This window comes from Miniopterus schreibersii, assembly GCF_964146895.1.
Source record: "Miniopterus schreibersii genome assembly, chromosome: 4".
In the NCBI taxonomy this organism is placed as follows: domain Eukaryota; kingdom Metazoa; phylum Chordata; class Mammalia; order Chiroptera; family Miniopteridae; genus Miniopterus; species Miniopterus schreibersii.
The window spans coordinates 38,424,109-38,440,440 of NC_138105.1; the positions used below are offsets into that span (position 1 = coordinate 38,424,109).

The following is a 16,332-nucleotide window of genomic DNA, read 5'->3' on the forward strand; positions in this document are numbered from 1 at the left end:
TATACATGGTGTGTCTACTGCATGAGGCATAAACTCTGTTCTCTTTCTCCAGTGAGTTCCCTTCCTTCCCCAGGCGGTACAGCCATGTAAGAACCAAGAGGCAAATTTAAAATGGATCACAATTTCACTTTAAATTCCCACCTATAACCAAATTAAATTGTGATTCTTTTTAGAAACATTGTTTTAGGAATTATTTTGTATGACAATATATATATATGATCTCTTAAAATATTAAAGACTAAGTATGGAAGGAGAGGGTCAACGACAAACCCTAACCGGGTGCAGGGACCCCCTCGCCCAGAAGCATCAGCCCCCTGCACCGTGTGGGCAGGAGCTGCATGGAGCACCACCAAGCTTCCACTGCTGTAGGATCTGATTCTAATAAAGGCTCAAGATGACAGTGAAATATTCAAGAAACAATTAGTGAAATTCAGTTTTGCTCTTGAAAAACAAACTGTAAGAAAACTCTGTTAGTCATTGTTATCAACTAATAATAACAGTAACAACAATATGATAAAAGATGATAATAATCATCCATCCTTGACCTTCAGGGCATTATGCTAACTGAAACAAGTCAGGTGAAAAAAGACAAATGCTGTATGTCCTCACTCACATGTGGAATCTACAAAAGCCCAAATTCGCCTGGCCAGTGTGGCTCAGTGGTTGAACATCAGCCCATGAACCAGGAGGTCACAGCTGGATTCCCAGTCAGGGCACATGCCCGGGTTCCAGGCTCCATCGCCAGTAGGGGGCGTGCAGGAGGCAGCCAATCAATGATTCTCATCATTGATGTTTCTCTCTCTCCCTCTCTCTTCTTCTCTCTGAAATCAATTTAAAAAACCCATATTTAAAAAAGCCTCACTCATAGAAACAGAGAGTGGTGGTTGCCAGAGGCTGAGGGGTGGGGGAAATGGGGAGCTGTTAGTCAAAAGGTACAAACTTCCAGCTATAAGATGAGTAAGTTCTGGGATCTAATGTACAGCATGGTGATTATGATTCACAACGCTGTATCAAATACTTGAAACTTGTTAAGAGAGTACATCTTAACTGTTATCATCCCACATGCAAAAATGGTAGTTATGTGAAGGGATGGAGGTGTAGACTACCCTTACTGTGGTAATCATCTCTCAATATATGCGTGTATCAAGTCATCCCACTGTACACCTTAAACTTACGTATGTTATGTCAATTATATCTCCATAAAGCTGGGGGAAAGGCGATACACAGTAATAGAAGAAAAAAAATCCATGCTTCCCCATGAGCGCCTACTAGGTGCCCTTCAGTTTACCAGGTCCTGACAGGTTTTCTCTCCAGTCTTCACAACAGCTCAGAGCAGCGGGGGTAATCATCCCCATTCTATAAATGAGGGGCCAACTCGCTAGAACAGGGCTCCTCTGAGTTGTTTCTTAGGGAAACCTTCCATCAAACGGCCAGGCTCCTACCACATTGTTCCAGCTCCTACAGGAAAGTCACTGAAGTCACCCCAGGGCTCCTTTGAACATCTCACAGTTATAGCTGATGAGTGACCTCTAGTAAAGTCAAGGCATGGAAGAAGCTGTCAGGATCCGAGGAATTTCCTGGCTTCTGGTTAGAGGAGGGTATAGATGTAATGGGAAGAGGGGTGGCTCTGCAACTGAACTCACCTTCGTTTGAATCCCAGCTCTTACTAACGGGGACCTTGGGCAAGTTAGTTAACCACTCCGTGCCTTAGTTTCTTCATATGTAAAACCGGATTATAAAACGGACTTCCCAGGTTGTTCAGAAGGCAGGTGAACAAGTGACAGGTATTCAAAGTTATCCATTCTTTTCTACTCCCTGTCTTCTTGTGTGTCACAAAAATGTTTGCCTTAATCAGACTGTTTATTAGAATACAGATGAATATATTTGTCGAGTCTGGTGCCAACAAAAGCTGGATGACTATCAGGAACAGAAAAGGACTTTTTTTTTTTGGCCTCGTGTGGGAGACTGGAATACATGACTTCAGAAGTTCATTCTGACTCGTTTCTCTGAAGTGTGACCAAGCACTTTCTCAAAAGCAAACATTAAAAGTCCTGCATGGCCCTGTCACCCGGAACCCATTGGCCTTTCTTGGTGGCTCATCAGGTGGGCAGCCTCACTCAGGTTACCTGGCCAATGATAAACTATAAGGAGCCCTCTTAGCTAGACACATTAATGCAGCATCAACTGCAGAACATGATGGGCACAGGACAGTGACGTCATGGAGCAATAAATAATACTTGGAAATCTAATTGGCATGTAAGGAGAAGCAACAATAACATTTAAAAAAACTAAATGAATTAACTCATCTCTATCTTGTAGTCAGGCTAAAAAACATACATTTCCTTAATATTACACAAGCCAAAGCTTATCTGCATTGAAATACCCCTTCCTTGTTAGCATCCTAGGATTCTGAGAAGTCCTGCTAAATTGTCTTTACATTCATAATCTTGGCTGAAATGAGAACAATTATGAGGGGGGGGAAAGCATTATACTAAACATCCAGAATTGAGGATCAGTATGAAAATCAGAGATGTGTATATCAAAGTATTTTGCATGGTAAACATTTTCATAACACCCCACTGTGGCCCAGCAAATCCCCCCCAGAGCCACACCCACAAAGCCCGAGCCTCCTTTCTCCTCACTGCACAGGCGTCTTTATCTAGGACCTGAGTACCAATGACCTAGTCTTAGCACAGTTTTCTTCCTTCCTTTAAAAAGAAGGAAAAATGGAAACCAATAGCTGCTTGAAAAGACAATTTTCAAATGAAGGTCAGTTTTCACATTCATCCCTCATTTGTGGCATAAACGATCTGGCAAAGGATGAGTGTGGTCTGACTTCAGGTTTCCGACTTAATAAGCCTGTTGTAATAAAAGCTCTTCCGGTCTAATTTTGTCATATAATGAAGAAAAGACTAACTGTTGTTTAAGATCTCAAAACTAGCCAACAGTCTGAAGCTGAGACAGTAGTAAAAAGGTAAACAATGTACATCTTAACTATTTAAACTTAATTTAGAGATTTGGAAATAGCTATTTCCTTATTTTACCTTGAATATACTTAATTAAAATGCTTAAATTTTCTGCCAATAGTGGTGACTTCTGTTACATGGGAGTGAGGGTGAAAAAAAGGGAGCATATTCGCCTTTTAAATTTCTGTATTTCTTGAAGTTTTTAATTCTACCAAGCATTTGCCATATATGCACTTTGAAAATAAATTAAAATCTGCTTTTATCTAGGAACTTGGTTAAAAAATTTAACAGGTCCATTTTCCTGGTGATCTGAATATTTAAAATCCTTATTTAGGTTTATCATAACCTGTGGTAAGGGAAAAATTGATTCTGGAATTTTCTTGATAGAAACTCACATTTGTATGAAACCTCATAAATCGCACACCCAGTTAAAGGTATAGGTTATGGTGATGGTTTCATTATGGTGATGGTTTCATGGACATGTGTTTAACTCCAAATTCTTCCAGTTGTAGACATTAAATATGTACAGCTTTCTGCATGTGAATCATACCTCAATAAGTTGGTTTTAAAACAATCACACACCTGAGTTCAGGTTTTACATAAGATTAGAATGTCTCCATCTAAATCTGTCTCTACACTTTGTGATTTTGCAAACACAGGTTCCCGCAGTTGCAAACAAACCCTCTGATGGGAACATTAGCCAGCACGATAGGCTAGAACAACTTCATAAAACTCTAATAGAAACCTTTTGTTTCCTGTTATTTCAAAACCTTGATTTCAGCCTTTGTGAGGGAATTTTTCCTGACCAAAGTCTCCTGACTGGCAATAAAGGTGTTTGTAGGGTTCCCACCTTATTTTACCCAACACATCAGACCCTAAAATTTAGGAGCGGCAATAGGGAGAAAAACCGACAAACCAATGTAAAGTACAGGGCTGCTTCATGCAGAAACAGCTGAGTTCTCCATGACCAAACCCTGCACTCTCCTTAGAAAGACCCAACGGATTCCATGGCCTTTCCCCAGGCATAAGACTCTCTCACCGACTTTTTCAGTGACTCCCTTTAGCAGGTGTCTCATAACAGGATCAGCACTGGGTTTAAGAAAGAAGATGATGAGAGCCTGTCGTCACACGGCTTCATCACACATCATACAGCAGTGAGACTGACCTTCTCCCCTCAAGGCTTCAGTCCCCATCTGTCTGAAGAAAGCTAACAAAGGTAAGCTCTCGAGGTCCTCGCTAGTACCATCAATCTTTGAGTCTACTATCTGAGCTAAAGTGTCTACCAGGGTTTGAGTGATAGGTATGCAAACTAGTGAATTGGTGCCTCAAAAAAAAAAAGTCAATGAATTTACTTGTATCCCATAGGTAGTTTTTGGCTTGGCGCTTCAGCTCTGTCATGTCATGACACACGTGCCAACCACTGCATTCGTCCAACACACTCAGGTGACAGGGTGAAGCTGCTTGGAGCCAGCTTGACAGAGGAAAGGAGGTGCTTGGGGAGTCTCTGGCCCCACTCAGCACCAGGGGCCAAGGGGACTAGTATTTTTGGAGCTAACTAACATGTAGTTCATTCTCGGCATGCTGGTTTGGAAGCTCGGTTTAATCCATCAATACTGTATTATGTCTATGAAACAACCAAGTAACCAACACTAAATTCCAACCAAACTAACACTACTAACCAACACTAATAACCAACCAAATCTGCTGGACTGTCTTCCTAGAGTCAATCAATTACTTGCTCTGATCATCAAGCTACCAGATTTAAAGCATGGGTGTGTGTATGTGTGTGCTCTGGATGAATTCTACTCTCTTTCAGCTCCCATGCTCATTCAGGAAGAAATTTTTTTTAAGTATTAAATTAAGGGAAAGTGCTTTAAAGCCCAGAGGAGGAAACAGACAAGATTCTGCCCTCAAGGAAACCTCTGTCCTGCAGGGGAAACAAGACATTTATACAAATTACATTTGCTAAATGAATCAAAGAATAATTGCTGCATGAGGTAAAGAGAGACACTTTCCAGAAGACAGCAGCAGACCCACTGCTGTGGAAACAGGACACGTTCCCCTCTGCACAGGTGGCAGGATCAGGGGAGAAGAAAACGCTGACGTCAGATCTTGAAAGAGTCCTCCATGGGACTCAGGTATCCACCCGGTACTCAGAGCAGGGCAAAAGGAAGGAAGCAAAATACCCGACCATTTTAAATGTACAGTTTGTAAGCAAAGCTCTGCTTAAAAAAAAAAAGGTGGGGTTGGGGCAACGGGAAAGAGAAGGTTGGAATGAATAGTTAAAATAACGTTTTACAAAAGTCCTAGGATGGGTTTTTATTGTTTTCCTCACTCCTCCTGACATCAGATAATTGACAGCCCGAGGAACTGTTGGTATCTTCAAAAACAACCTACCCCATCCATGGGAAAGGGGTTTGGCTCACACGCCGGTCCCTGCGCTCACCCTCCAGCCGTCAGCTTACACACGGCCTTTCCCAGGGGAACTCCGAGGGCGAGAGGGCCCAGGTCACTCCCAGCGCCGGGAGCCGAGGAGTGTGCTCCGTGCACGGAGTCCTGAAACCGGGCTGGCTAAGCCCAGTTCTGTGCTACCCAACCAAGGTGTCTGAAGAGCTGGCCCTTCTGTGGCTCTCTTTCCTCTCAATGCTTGGGAAGGCCACGTGGACACTCTTTGTTTCTGAAGCTGACAAGGTTTAAAAGTCATCGTTGCAAAGCTGAGCCCCGGCAACCCCATCTCATCCTGAAACGGGAAAGGCCCACAGTCACTGCAGCCATCACAAGAGGGTACACAGCTTCTGCCCCACGCGTCCTCACACAGGAGGCGAAAGCAACGTGAAAGAACGCTGCTGTGAAGATGTTTCAACGAGAGGTAGGACATAGAAAATACAAGTGCCGGCATCAGCATCCGGGCACCACACATAAAGGCGGGTTATCCCAAGACAAGCCCGTGAGGCCGGAGCTGCACACCTCCCGCGCCTGCCTGTCCGCGCCTTACTCACTGCTTGGACCGGGAGGACGCGGCTCTGCAGAGCTCGGCTAAGTATTTTCCTGACCAGCCCCATGAGGAGAGGGAACATGCTGAGAAACTGATGAAGCTGCAGGAGCAATGAGGTGGGGGAATCTCCCTGCAGGACAGCAAGAAACCAGACCGTGAGGACAGAGAGCAGGCTGAAGGCATGGAGTGTGCGGTACACCTGGAAAAAAGCGTGTCGGGCACTGCTGGAGCTGCGCCAACGGGCCCCTGACACGCACACTCAAGTGACTTCCTTGAGACTTACTACCCGAATGAGAGGTGAAATCCATCAAGGAAATGGGTGACCACCTAACCAACTTGTTCAAGATGGGACCCATGCACCTAGCACTGAGGAGCATCCTCTGACTACCACACCCTAGGAGGCAGTGATGACAGCCAAGCCTTAGCCTGGCCTCTCCATAACCACGGGGTGACTTCCCTGTCCCCAAAGCAGTGCATGCATGCATGGTGGGCTCACTTTCATCTCACCTAAAAGTTGTACCAAAAGGCCCACTTAAGTTCTTTCACTGGTATCGTTCCTTCAAATAGTCATTTGGTACCCTCCCTCCCCCAAACAAAACAAAACGGAACCGTGAGTGCTACCTGCCGTCAAAGAAGAAGAACTTCCCGCGTCCGTTCTTTTCTCCGTGAACAAAGTTCCCCTCAAATCTGTCTGTGGAGGAGTAGGTGACTGTGCAGAACCCGTGCGGTAATCCGTCGTCATCCAGGTGCCCTGGAGAAAGGGAATCACAGGCAAACCTTAACATCTTCCACGCTCCCCCACCGACGCGTTGGGCACAGAAGCCACGGACAAGTCCCCCGGGGGGCCAAAGGGTCCCTTCCCTGCTCACGGGGAGAGCAGAGCAAAGCCTTCTCACCTCGCCCGCATCAGCAGTGCCAACCTGACCGTCTGTACACTTTGTGAAGGACAGGCCCACAACGGAGGGACTTGGGCACATTTCAGACATGAACGAAAGTAAGCTTGCATTTTAGCGGGGACTGAGTTCTTATCGATAACAGCATCCGCAGGGCCTGTTCAGTTTACCAAGCACTTCCCCACCTGGTACTCTCATGTTAGGAATTACGGCCTCCAAACTGATGCTTAACAGAAATGCAGCTGAGATAACATCATATTATAGTCTATTGCCAGGTACATTGTCCTTGCAATGAGTCATCGAATTCTAGAACTAGTACACAATATGGTTTTATATGTCATTATGTAGCATGACGTGGAGGACTGCTAGCCAGGGGACTTCTGGAAACCCCACTATTTGTTACATTCAAACAAGGGACGTGGCCACATCTCTAAAACTGCCTGGATATTTATATACCTCACTGTGCTAACGTGTGAACTCAGAGTCCTTCCAAGCCTGAACTTAAGCTTAACCTTGAACTCACTGCTTCCCTTTACAAAATCTTCCAGCTTTGAATGTCTCATAATGACCTTGTCGTATACCTTCCACCACTGCGTTCTGAGGGCTTTTGCTTTAAATGCAGCAAGAAGCAGCTACATGGCCATTTAGGCAGCCACATGGCCAGTTAAGCAGTGATTCTGAACATCACCAGCAGTTCTGATACTGTGATCTTTAAATTGCTGGTTCTGCCTGGGTCACAGGCTGGTATATTCTAACATTTGTGTTTGCAGTCAGTGTTTAGGATTTTATGATTATCTACATATTTCACAGAACCCAGGAGTCCCCTCACTGGTGTCTCCCCAATCGTTCTGGTGAGCTGATTTTGCAGAGGTGGGTGGAGCTGATTTTGCAGAGGTGGGTGAAAACGAAGGCAGTAGTTAATCTAGTGGCTTTTTTCGTGGGTGAATGACCTGGGTCATGGATGAAAAGGTACAAAAGCATTAAAAACTGTGGGGAGTGCAGGGGCATTAAACACTCAAATGTGGCTTCCAGATGGCTCACAGGCATAAAAGAAAACACAAACCCTGTCACCACAATGAACACTTTAGTCTCCCAAAATGATTTCTTCTAAAGGGATAAAAGTACATCATCCCTTGGAAGAGATGGTAAGTAAACACTCTTATAAAGAAAGAAGAGCTCTTTATTTTTATTGTATTCTTATGCAAGCAGAAAATAACAACAAACAATTTTAGTTCTTCATCTGACTGTATAGGATGAGTTACCTAGAATATATTGCAATAAAACGTGGCTGCTTAAATAAATCACAGTTGATACAGTTCCTTTCCACTTAACACAGGTGTTTTTTTTGTTCCTTTTTGTTTTTGTTTTTTACTGAGGGCCAGAAAATTAATGGTCAGGAGGGAAAGGAGCCATAATGCTTTCATCTTGTTCCAAACCCAACTGTATGTGACATAATTCAATGACTCTTAAGTCATGTGAAATAATTTGGACAATTATCTTCTAATTATCTACTGATGATATTTCTCTCATTGAAATAAATTAAATCTACTATTTTATGTTCATTAAAAAAACAGTGTATATAGCTAAATACTTTCTTTTATGAAATGTCGGGATCAAATTCAGCTTTAGCTGTTCACATTCCTATGAATTCAGCATTTTACTTTCGATGTAGGTATAAATATCAGAATACTCATTTTAGCCTTGTATTGAAGTATTTACTAATTTGTTGAAAATGCTTTCCCCATAGAAAACAGTTCACATATTTCAGACTTTCAAAAGTTAATATTTGATGAAATTTGTTATTCTACTTTAGATCAAGAGAAATACTATGGTAACCATGAACACTGAAAGGAAAAAAAACTACCCAATGTAAATTCATCTTCACCTTTCCCCAGTCACAATAGTCCTGTCCTATTTCTGAATAAAACACTGCAGATGCACCGGCAGCAATGGAATTTATATATTAGAGAAAATGGAAAGTGTCATATAACACACTAAAAGCACTTGAGGGTCAGTGCTGATCCCAATGGAGATGAAAGCAGAAATATCAGCCTCGCTCCACGAGGCTACTTGTTTCAATGCCTCTTTCGACAGGTCAGTGAAGAGGAGTCTCATCACCTTCCTAGTCTCCAAGGAGAGAGGAACAGAGAGGAGCTGCTGAACGATGGCCATTTCTCTGGTGACATCATGTGTTTAGAAGGAGGTGCTTGGACACCTGATGCTTCCCTGCCATTTTAAAGGTGTTAGGTTGCTTGTTGTGAGAGAAAGTCCTGAAATCTCCCTCTATCAGACCACTGTGGGACCCCGTGCTGGCCAGTTTGTTGTTTTCTTCCAAAGGAGATGTGATCAATGATCAGGATCAATGAACAGGAGCTAGATGTTAAGGGTTGTCATCATTCAAGACTTCCACCCTGAATGTTTAACAGCCTGGATTCATTGTCCTAGCCGCAGAACTTAATATATAAAACAGCAATCCAACCCAAACAATAACAACGCAGAGATTTTCCTTAGAAAGAAATGTAGGGATAAGAGACTTGGCTGCTGTGCCCTCACCTCTCCTTTCAACGTCAGTGCTAGAGGAGCCTCTGGCACGGCTCTTGTTCAGATGCCATCTGGACAATAGAGCATGTCATATTTGTCTTGTCAGTAATAGTCAATTTAATGGAGAGGAAACTGATACACAAAGGAGAAAGTTTGTGTTCCTTCCTATGCATCTGGCATTGGGTTGTGTGCTTTCCTGTTATCTAAATGGAACCCCACAACCATCTTCCAAGTGCCAACTGTATAGGCGAGGAAGCCAGAACTACATGACCTGCCCAGGAAGCACATCAACTGCTCCGAATGCGCTACTGAATGCTGAACGCCCCTTCCTAAGTCTTTCAGTTCCCTTTCTCTCTAGCCCCTTGCTTCCCTGCTGACGGTGGAAGCAGGTACCTCTAAACAGGTAGGTGCATCCAGGTCCCAGGTACAGAAGTGGAAGAGCCTTTGTAGTGAAGGTAGTTTTTGTAGAGCCTCCAGGACTTGCACTGGCATATCCTGGTCGCAAATTCCTGCCCCTTCCAAGTGTTACCTAACTCAGTGAGAAACACTAGTCTTCCTTGCTCTAGCGAGCTCAGTTTCTGAAACGTACCAAGTCAGCCAACAGCCTTCCAGGTCAGTTCCTACCACATGGAGGCTGAACACCAGGCCAGACAACAAGGGAGGTTCACTGGGATGACTGCTCTGTGTTGATAATGCTGTCCCAGCTCCTGTGCAGTCTGTCTGTCTGCAGCATGATTTTAAATATTTATAGAAGTTAGAAAAAGGGGAAAAAATGTCAGGGTCTCACAGTCTACTTTTGCACTTTGTTCTAGAGATCACTCTCTACTGAATGGATAGAAAGTGAATTCTTTCCCTGTGAGTTCCCTCTGAGCTTTCTCCTTAACCCGATGAGACCCAGGCCTGTCTGTTCTGTGCAGTGACTCTCTCCACATCAGACACCAGGCTGCTTCTGCCTCAGGCTCACTCACAGGAGATCTGAGAGTGGTGTGTGTGTGAGTGTGTGTGTGTGTGTGTGTGTGTGTTTCCCTAGGAACAAGAGACTCTTACATGCACTGTTGATTTTGTAGACTAGAACTGCTTATACAATAATAATAATAATAATAATAAAAGGCAAGCTTATTCTGTTCAGTGCAAAGAACATGCCCTCATGATGATGCATTTACACTGGTTGTTGAAAACTTAATTTGATTTTTGAAAGTAATTCCTTACCAGAGCTCAATTGTTAGTTATGAGGGTCATAATTTTAAGATATGGCCACAGGAAGAGGATGAGCAGGCTTATGAGAGACAGGCAGGATAAGATGTTAGGGGGACATTAAAAATATGCTTGGTATTTTGAGGGGCTTGGGGCAGAGCAACACTGAGATGCTTGTTTTCCTTCTGGCTCCTTAGTTCTGGGGATTCTTTTTTCCCTTTATTGTCTCCTATATATTTCCAGGCCTTTCCATTTTTTTTCTGCCCTCATAAATGCACATTGGGATTATTGCAAAGAGCCTTCTAGGTGATGGCCTCACCTGCTCACCACTGCCCTCTCATCTTCCCAGAGCAGAGGTCTGATCCTGGCATTCCCAGCTCCAAAGAGCCCCCATGGCTTCCTGTGGCTTCCAGCACAGTCTACGCCCTTGGCCTGTGACACAGCCACTTTTTCCTGTCATACTCTCCTTTTCTCCTGGGCCCCTTTTTTACAGTAGGACCAAAAGATTCGTCTCTGAACATGCCTGCATAATACCACTCCTCTATATCTTTATTCACCAAGTCCCCACCACCGCACTGAACTCAACTCCACACCACCTCTCTGGGAGCTCTTTCTTCATCTTCTTTCCCAAGCCAGAAGTAATTTTTATTTCCTCTCAACCACCATAATTCATCTGTTTAGATATGATATATTTATTTGAGATTATATTAGGAACCACATTGTATTCACCTTTTAATCTGTGGGTAGACAAAGACATAGATGTAGTAATAAATATTTCTGTTTCCAAAGTTCAACCTCACTTCCCACTGAACCAATGAGTCTCAAAGAATTTTTAAAAATCCATAGCAGGAGCTCAGGTGTAGGTTTTGGGACTCTGAGGCCCAGGGGCCGGCTGCCTTCCCAAGGGAGCACAGCAGGTCTGGTACACAGACAGAGAATCAAAATGTACATTATGTGACAAAAGATTTTCAAGTCCTGAACAGACCAATTTGTTCCCCAGAGTAAATTTCTCAGGAGGAAGAAAAAGAAGAATGTCTGTTGCAGAGGCTGTAAGTTAAATTCTCATTCCCCAAATACATCAGAACCAACCTCTAAAGAGCTACCACTGATAAAGAGTGATACTGACATAATATTTAACTGTTGCTTCCAGGCTTGGTTCCCAAGTATTTCATATACTTGATGACTCATTAAAAGTCAACAATAAGAAAAACGTAGAGAGATAGTTGGGTAGGATGGAGAGGGGTTCTGGAGGCCCAAGCCTGTCCCCCACGCCACTGAGTGTCCTAGGATTAGTTCTTAGCTATGTCTCAGTTTCCTCCTCTGTAAAATTCGGATAATATTAGTACCCACTTCATAAGACTGAATGGATAATGCATGTGTGAAACATTCAGCACAGAACCTACACAGAATAAGAATTAAACAATTATAGCAATAATAATAATAATAATAATAATAATAATGATAGCTAAGACAATGAAACTACTGAGAGCAGAGGCTTTGTTTATGGAGAGAGGTAGGTTAGTTGCTACTTGAACACCAAGATATTCAGACCAGCTGTATACCAGTCTCCCCAGCATGTGCTAGATGTTAAGTAAAGACTATTACAGACAGCGTTAAAAAGGACAAGGATGGCTGCAGAGAAGCCCACCGGTGCAGTTTCCCGCGTGTACACTCATGTACTCTAGACGCTGTCCGAGTTTGAGCCTTAGATGGCCCTAAGGACTTTTAAAGATTCTGTGTTACACTGATCACTATTATGTACAACTGAGTGATCACGTGTCCTGGATTGCCCCAAACATTCAAGGCTTACGCCTAAATTGTCCCAGCCTAAGTGTATGTGTGTGTGTGTGTGTGTGTGTGTGTGTGTGTGTGTGTGTATATATATATATATATATATATATGTGTGTGTGTGTGTGTGTGTGTGTGAAAGTTTCAGGTATACAACATTATTGCTCATCTGCATGCACTACAAATTGATCACCCCCAAAAGTCTAATTACTATCAATCACCATACAACTGACCCCCTTCATCCCTTCCACCCACCCCCACCCCCTTTGCCTCTGGTAACTACTGACCTGTTCTCTGTATCTATGAGTTTGTTTTTGTTTTACCAGCATAAGTATTAATAGTGACCCCTCTCATTCTCAAGCATTTTCTGGTTTTCTATTAAACAGAATCTTCCTTCTTTATATAAAGAACCTTCTGTTTCTATCCATTGGATAAGCTCAAAAAAGACACTGATACATTTCTAAAGCTGCTTGTTCACAAGGAGCCTGGGGACCACCGACTAATATTTCTAGACAGCTTCAAAGGAGAAAGTCGTTTAATCTGGGGAGCTCTGCCCATGACCAAGGGTTTGCATTAAAATTTTATAAGCACAAGTAAAAGTAAACTTTGAAGAATGAGAGCAAGCCCTGATAATTAGAGAAGATCATTTTTCGTTTCTCTTTCATAACACGAAGGCACAAGGAGTCAATAATTTAAATTGTAAGAAGGCTTCCAATGGATGGACTCAATCAATGTCTTTGGGCCCCACTGAGCCCCAACATAGGCTTTCTTTATCAGAGAGATAAATAGTTCTGTGAGTTCACAACATTGTGAAACTAAAGCAACTGAAGCTGGTAAATATGTCTTAGTAGTTACATTATAATGGATACCTTTCAGAGGATTCAGAAGTATTATTCTACTTACTCTCATCCTAAGACCTCCAAAAAGCACTGCAAAAGGAGTCAAAAATTATGTTTTATAAAAACATAAAAATGGAGTTCTCCCAATGCAGCAGTAACTATGTATCTTTATGCATTTGTACAGTGTTGCCACTTTTTCTTTCCCATTTATGAGAACTTGTTTGAACAAATGAGATAGAAACCAGATTCAACCAAAAAATAAAAATTATGTACTCAGATGCTTAGTTTGAAATATTACGGGTTCTAGGGTTTTACAAATAAGTATACTGAATGTATATGAGTTAAAAATATTTTTAAAATCCCATATTCTGGAATAATACCACACATTACAAAACATCACGACGTCTGGCTGGGAAGAAGCAAATAAATAAATACGCCAAAGAGTATTTTCCAGTATTCACTGTTACAAAATCCTAGCATCTCATGAGACAAACAACGAGATTGTATAACGTCCCCACCTCGCTTTTTAGAACTAGCAAAAAAAAAAAAAAAAGGTGGAGAAACTCGGCAAAACAAAGTGGCGAGAAAAGTCGGGGGAGGGGCGCTAGAAGAGAAGGGGCGGAGAAATACGACACCCAGGCGGTGATATCACCCGCCGCCGACCGCCTGGAATTCAGAAAGTTCAGTGTCACCCAGCAATTTCGGTGCCGGCCCGCGGCGCGCCCGCAGCGCGCGGCGGCCCCGGTCGGCGGCGGGGGGAGGGGCGCCGCGGCGGAGTTCGCCCGGGGACAGCGAGGGGAGGGCCGCCCCGCTCCCGGCCGGCGCGCGTTCAAGCCCCGGGTCCGGGCCGCCGTCCCTCGCCGGGCGATGATTTCATCTTTTCGGGACAGCGGCCGCCCGGGCCGCGGCCGCCACGTGCCAGGTTCGCCCCCGTGCGCGGCGCCGGGGGACCCACCGGGTCGCGGCGGCGGTCACCGCGGCGGGCGGAAGGCAAGGGCTGGCGGCTGGAGAGGGGCGCGGGCATTGCTCCGCGGAGACCGCGGGTCTCAGGGGACCGTCCTCTGGCGCACCCCCCCTCCCATCCTCGAAAAGGGGGAAGGGCAGAGTGCGGGGCAGGGCTCGCAACTCCGAGCACGGGATGCGGGCTGTGGCCGGTGGGATGGAGCAGCCGTGCCCGCCCGGCAGCCCGGCCCGCAGGGAGCCGCTCCCGGCCTGCGCCCCGCCGCGCAGTGCGCGCTCCCGGCCGCCGCCTGGGAGCCGCGCGGGGGCCGCCCGCGGAGGGGCCGGTGGCGGCCGCGGGGCCCGGCGCCGCGCGGGTCGCCCGCCGCCCCTTCCGCGTTCCGAGCCCTCGCGCCGCCTCCCCCGGCCCCGAGAAAGGCCCGTACCTTCCACCGCCTCCTCCACCATCTCGTCGTCGCTATCCATGGCGGCGGGGACCGTGCCCGGCTCGGCGCCGCGCGGCTGCCTCCCGTCCCTCCGGGCGCTCGGGCGGCTGGGCGAGCGCCGGGGCTGAACCCTGCGAGTTTGGGGGAGGAGGAGGAAGAGGAGGAGCAGCGGGGCTGGCTCGCGCTGCCTCCCCCTGCAGCCCTTTCGATTCCTCGGCCTTCAGCCGCCGCCGCCGCCGCCGCCCCTCCTCCCGTCGCCCACTTGCCCCTCGCCTCCGAGGCCCCGGGGTGCCGCCGCGTCCGCCGCCGCCGCAACTTTCTCCTGTAATAACCCCTCTTTGTTGGTGAGCAGCTGATCCGCTGACATCACCCGGCGCCGGTGCGCTCCCTCCCTCGATGATTGACAGTTCCCTGTCCCTTCCCAGAAGTGAGGCTCCTTAAAACGAGCGGCGCTCGGGGTCCGCGCTGCCCCTGCGCCCCCGCCGACCGGCCCCCGGGCCCGTCGGGGTTTCTCTCCTCGGCGCCTCCGAGTCTCCGGGCGCTCCGAGCGCGCCACGCGGTCCCGGGCGTCGAGGGGGGCTCTCGGGCACTTGGGGCCGCTGGGTCCCCGCCCTCGGGGGCTCCGCACCCCCGACCTCCAGCTGTGCCGCGGACACTCGGAAGTTCGCGGCGTTCTGCCTGCCAGCCCCGCGTCCCCCCAGCCTGCAAAGATTGGAGGGACACGAACGCAGCATTTCCGACTCTCTGGCGCCTCGACTTCCTCTCGCCCACGTCCCCAGTTCACCCCGTTTGCCACCCGGAGCTGCGCGAGTGCGGCACGCCCGGGAGCGCAGGTGTTCCCACGTCGCTGCATCACGTCAGAGAGCAAGTTTCCCGGACTCCGGGGGGTGACATCCAGCCCGGGCTCCGCGGGACTGCGGCGCCCCACCTCGGCGCGCCCGGTCCCCGCCCTCCTCGGCGCCGCCGCGCGTCTCGCCGTGCAGACCTCCGGCGAGCCCCAGCGGCTGCTGGCTCTGTGCGGCGGGGCGCGGGGCAGGCGGGCTGCTTCCCCCTCGCCGTGCGGCCCTGGCGGGAGCTGACGACGCGGGACCCTCCGCCCGGCGCGCCTCCTCCCGGCGCCTCCCGCCCCGGACGCGGTGCCCCCCAGCTGTCGCCCTGCTCTGCAAGTTCCAGCCACTCCACAGATCCGGGCTCTTCAAGTGGAGAAAATCACGGGGCACCCGGTTCCCGGCCCAGCCACTTCGCTTCATGGTGGCGTTGTCTCTTACAGGTGGCATAAAGGGCGGCTGTAAATAGCTGGTTAAATAGATGTAAATGTACACAGTGTACCGTGGAATTACCGGGTGCCGCTCTGGGCCTCTGCCAAGAACAGCCACTGCGCGGGAGGGGCGGGAGCGAGCCGTGAAAGTTGTTCCATGTTGTTTTCTCAACAACCGGCGAGGCTTTGGAGACTTCCAAGTACTTCCAGCACGAGGGAGGCCACGCCTTGTTGTTTGGCTCTGTGCTTAAATGCCAGGTATTTTTATCGAGTATTATGAGTTTCTCCTTAAATTCAGTTTTCCTCTGTGAAAAAGAGAACAACGTTAGGGACATTTGTTCCGTATAATGCCAGGAATTTCAACCCCTTTTGACTGTTTTAGAAGGGCCCTGGACCAGGAGTTAGGAGACTCGGGTTCTGGTGTTTCTCACCAGCCCTGCCAGTCGGAATGCCCTCCCCCCCCCAAGATAAGA

The 16,332-nt window shown here is 47.1% G+C and overlaps 1 protein-coding gene across 1 annotated transcript in view; it reads right to left on the reverse strand.

The window, feature by feature from the left end:
* SETD7 (SET domain containing 7, histone lysine methyltransferase) overlaps positions 1–14,955 on the reverse strand; it is a 39,493-nt gene extending 24,538 nt beyond the window's left edge. The window contains exons 1-2 of the mRNA XM_081134438.1: positions 14,602–14,955; positions 6,583–6,712 (exon numbers count right to left, since the gene is read on the reverse strand). Coding sequence (XP_080990564.1) covers positions 6,583–6,712; positions 14,602–14,641 — 170 coding nt within the window. The 5' untranslated portion in view covers positions 14,642–14,955. The remainder of the gene's footprint in view (positions 1–6,582; positions 6,713–14,601) is intronic.
* Positions 14,956–16,332: the final 1,377 nt, after the last annotated feature.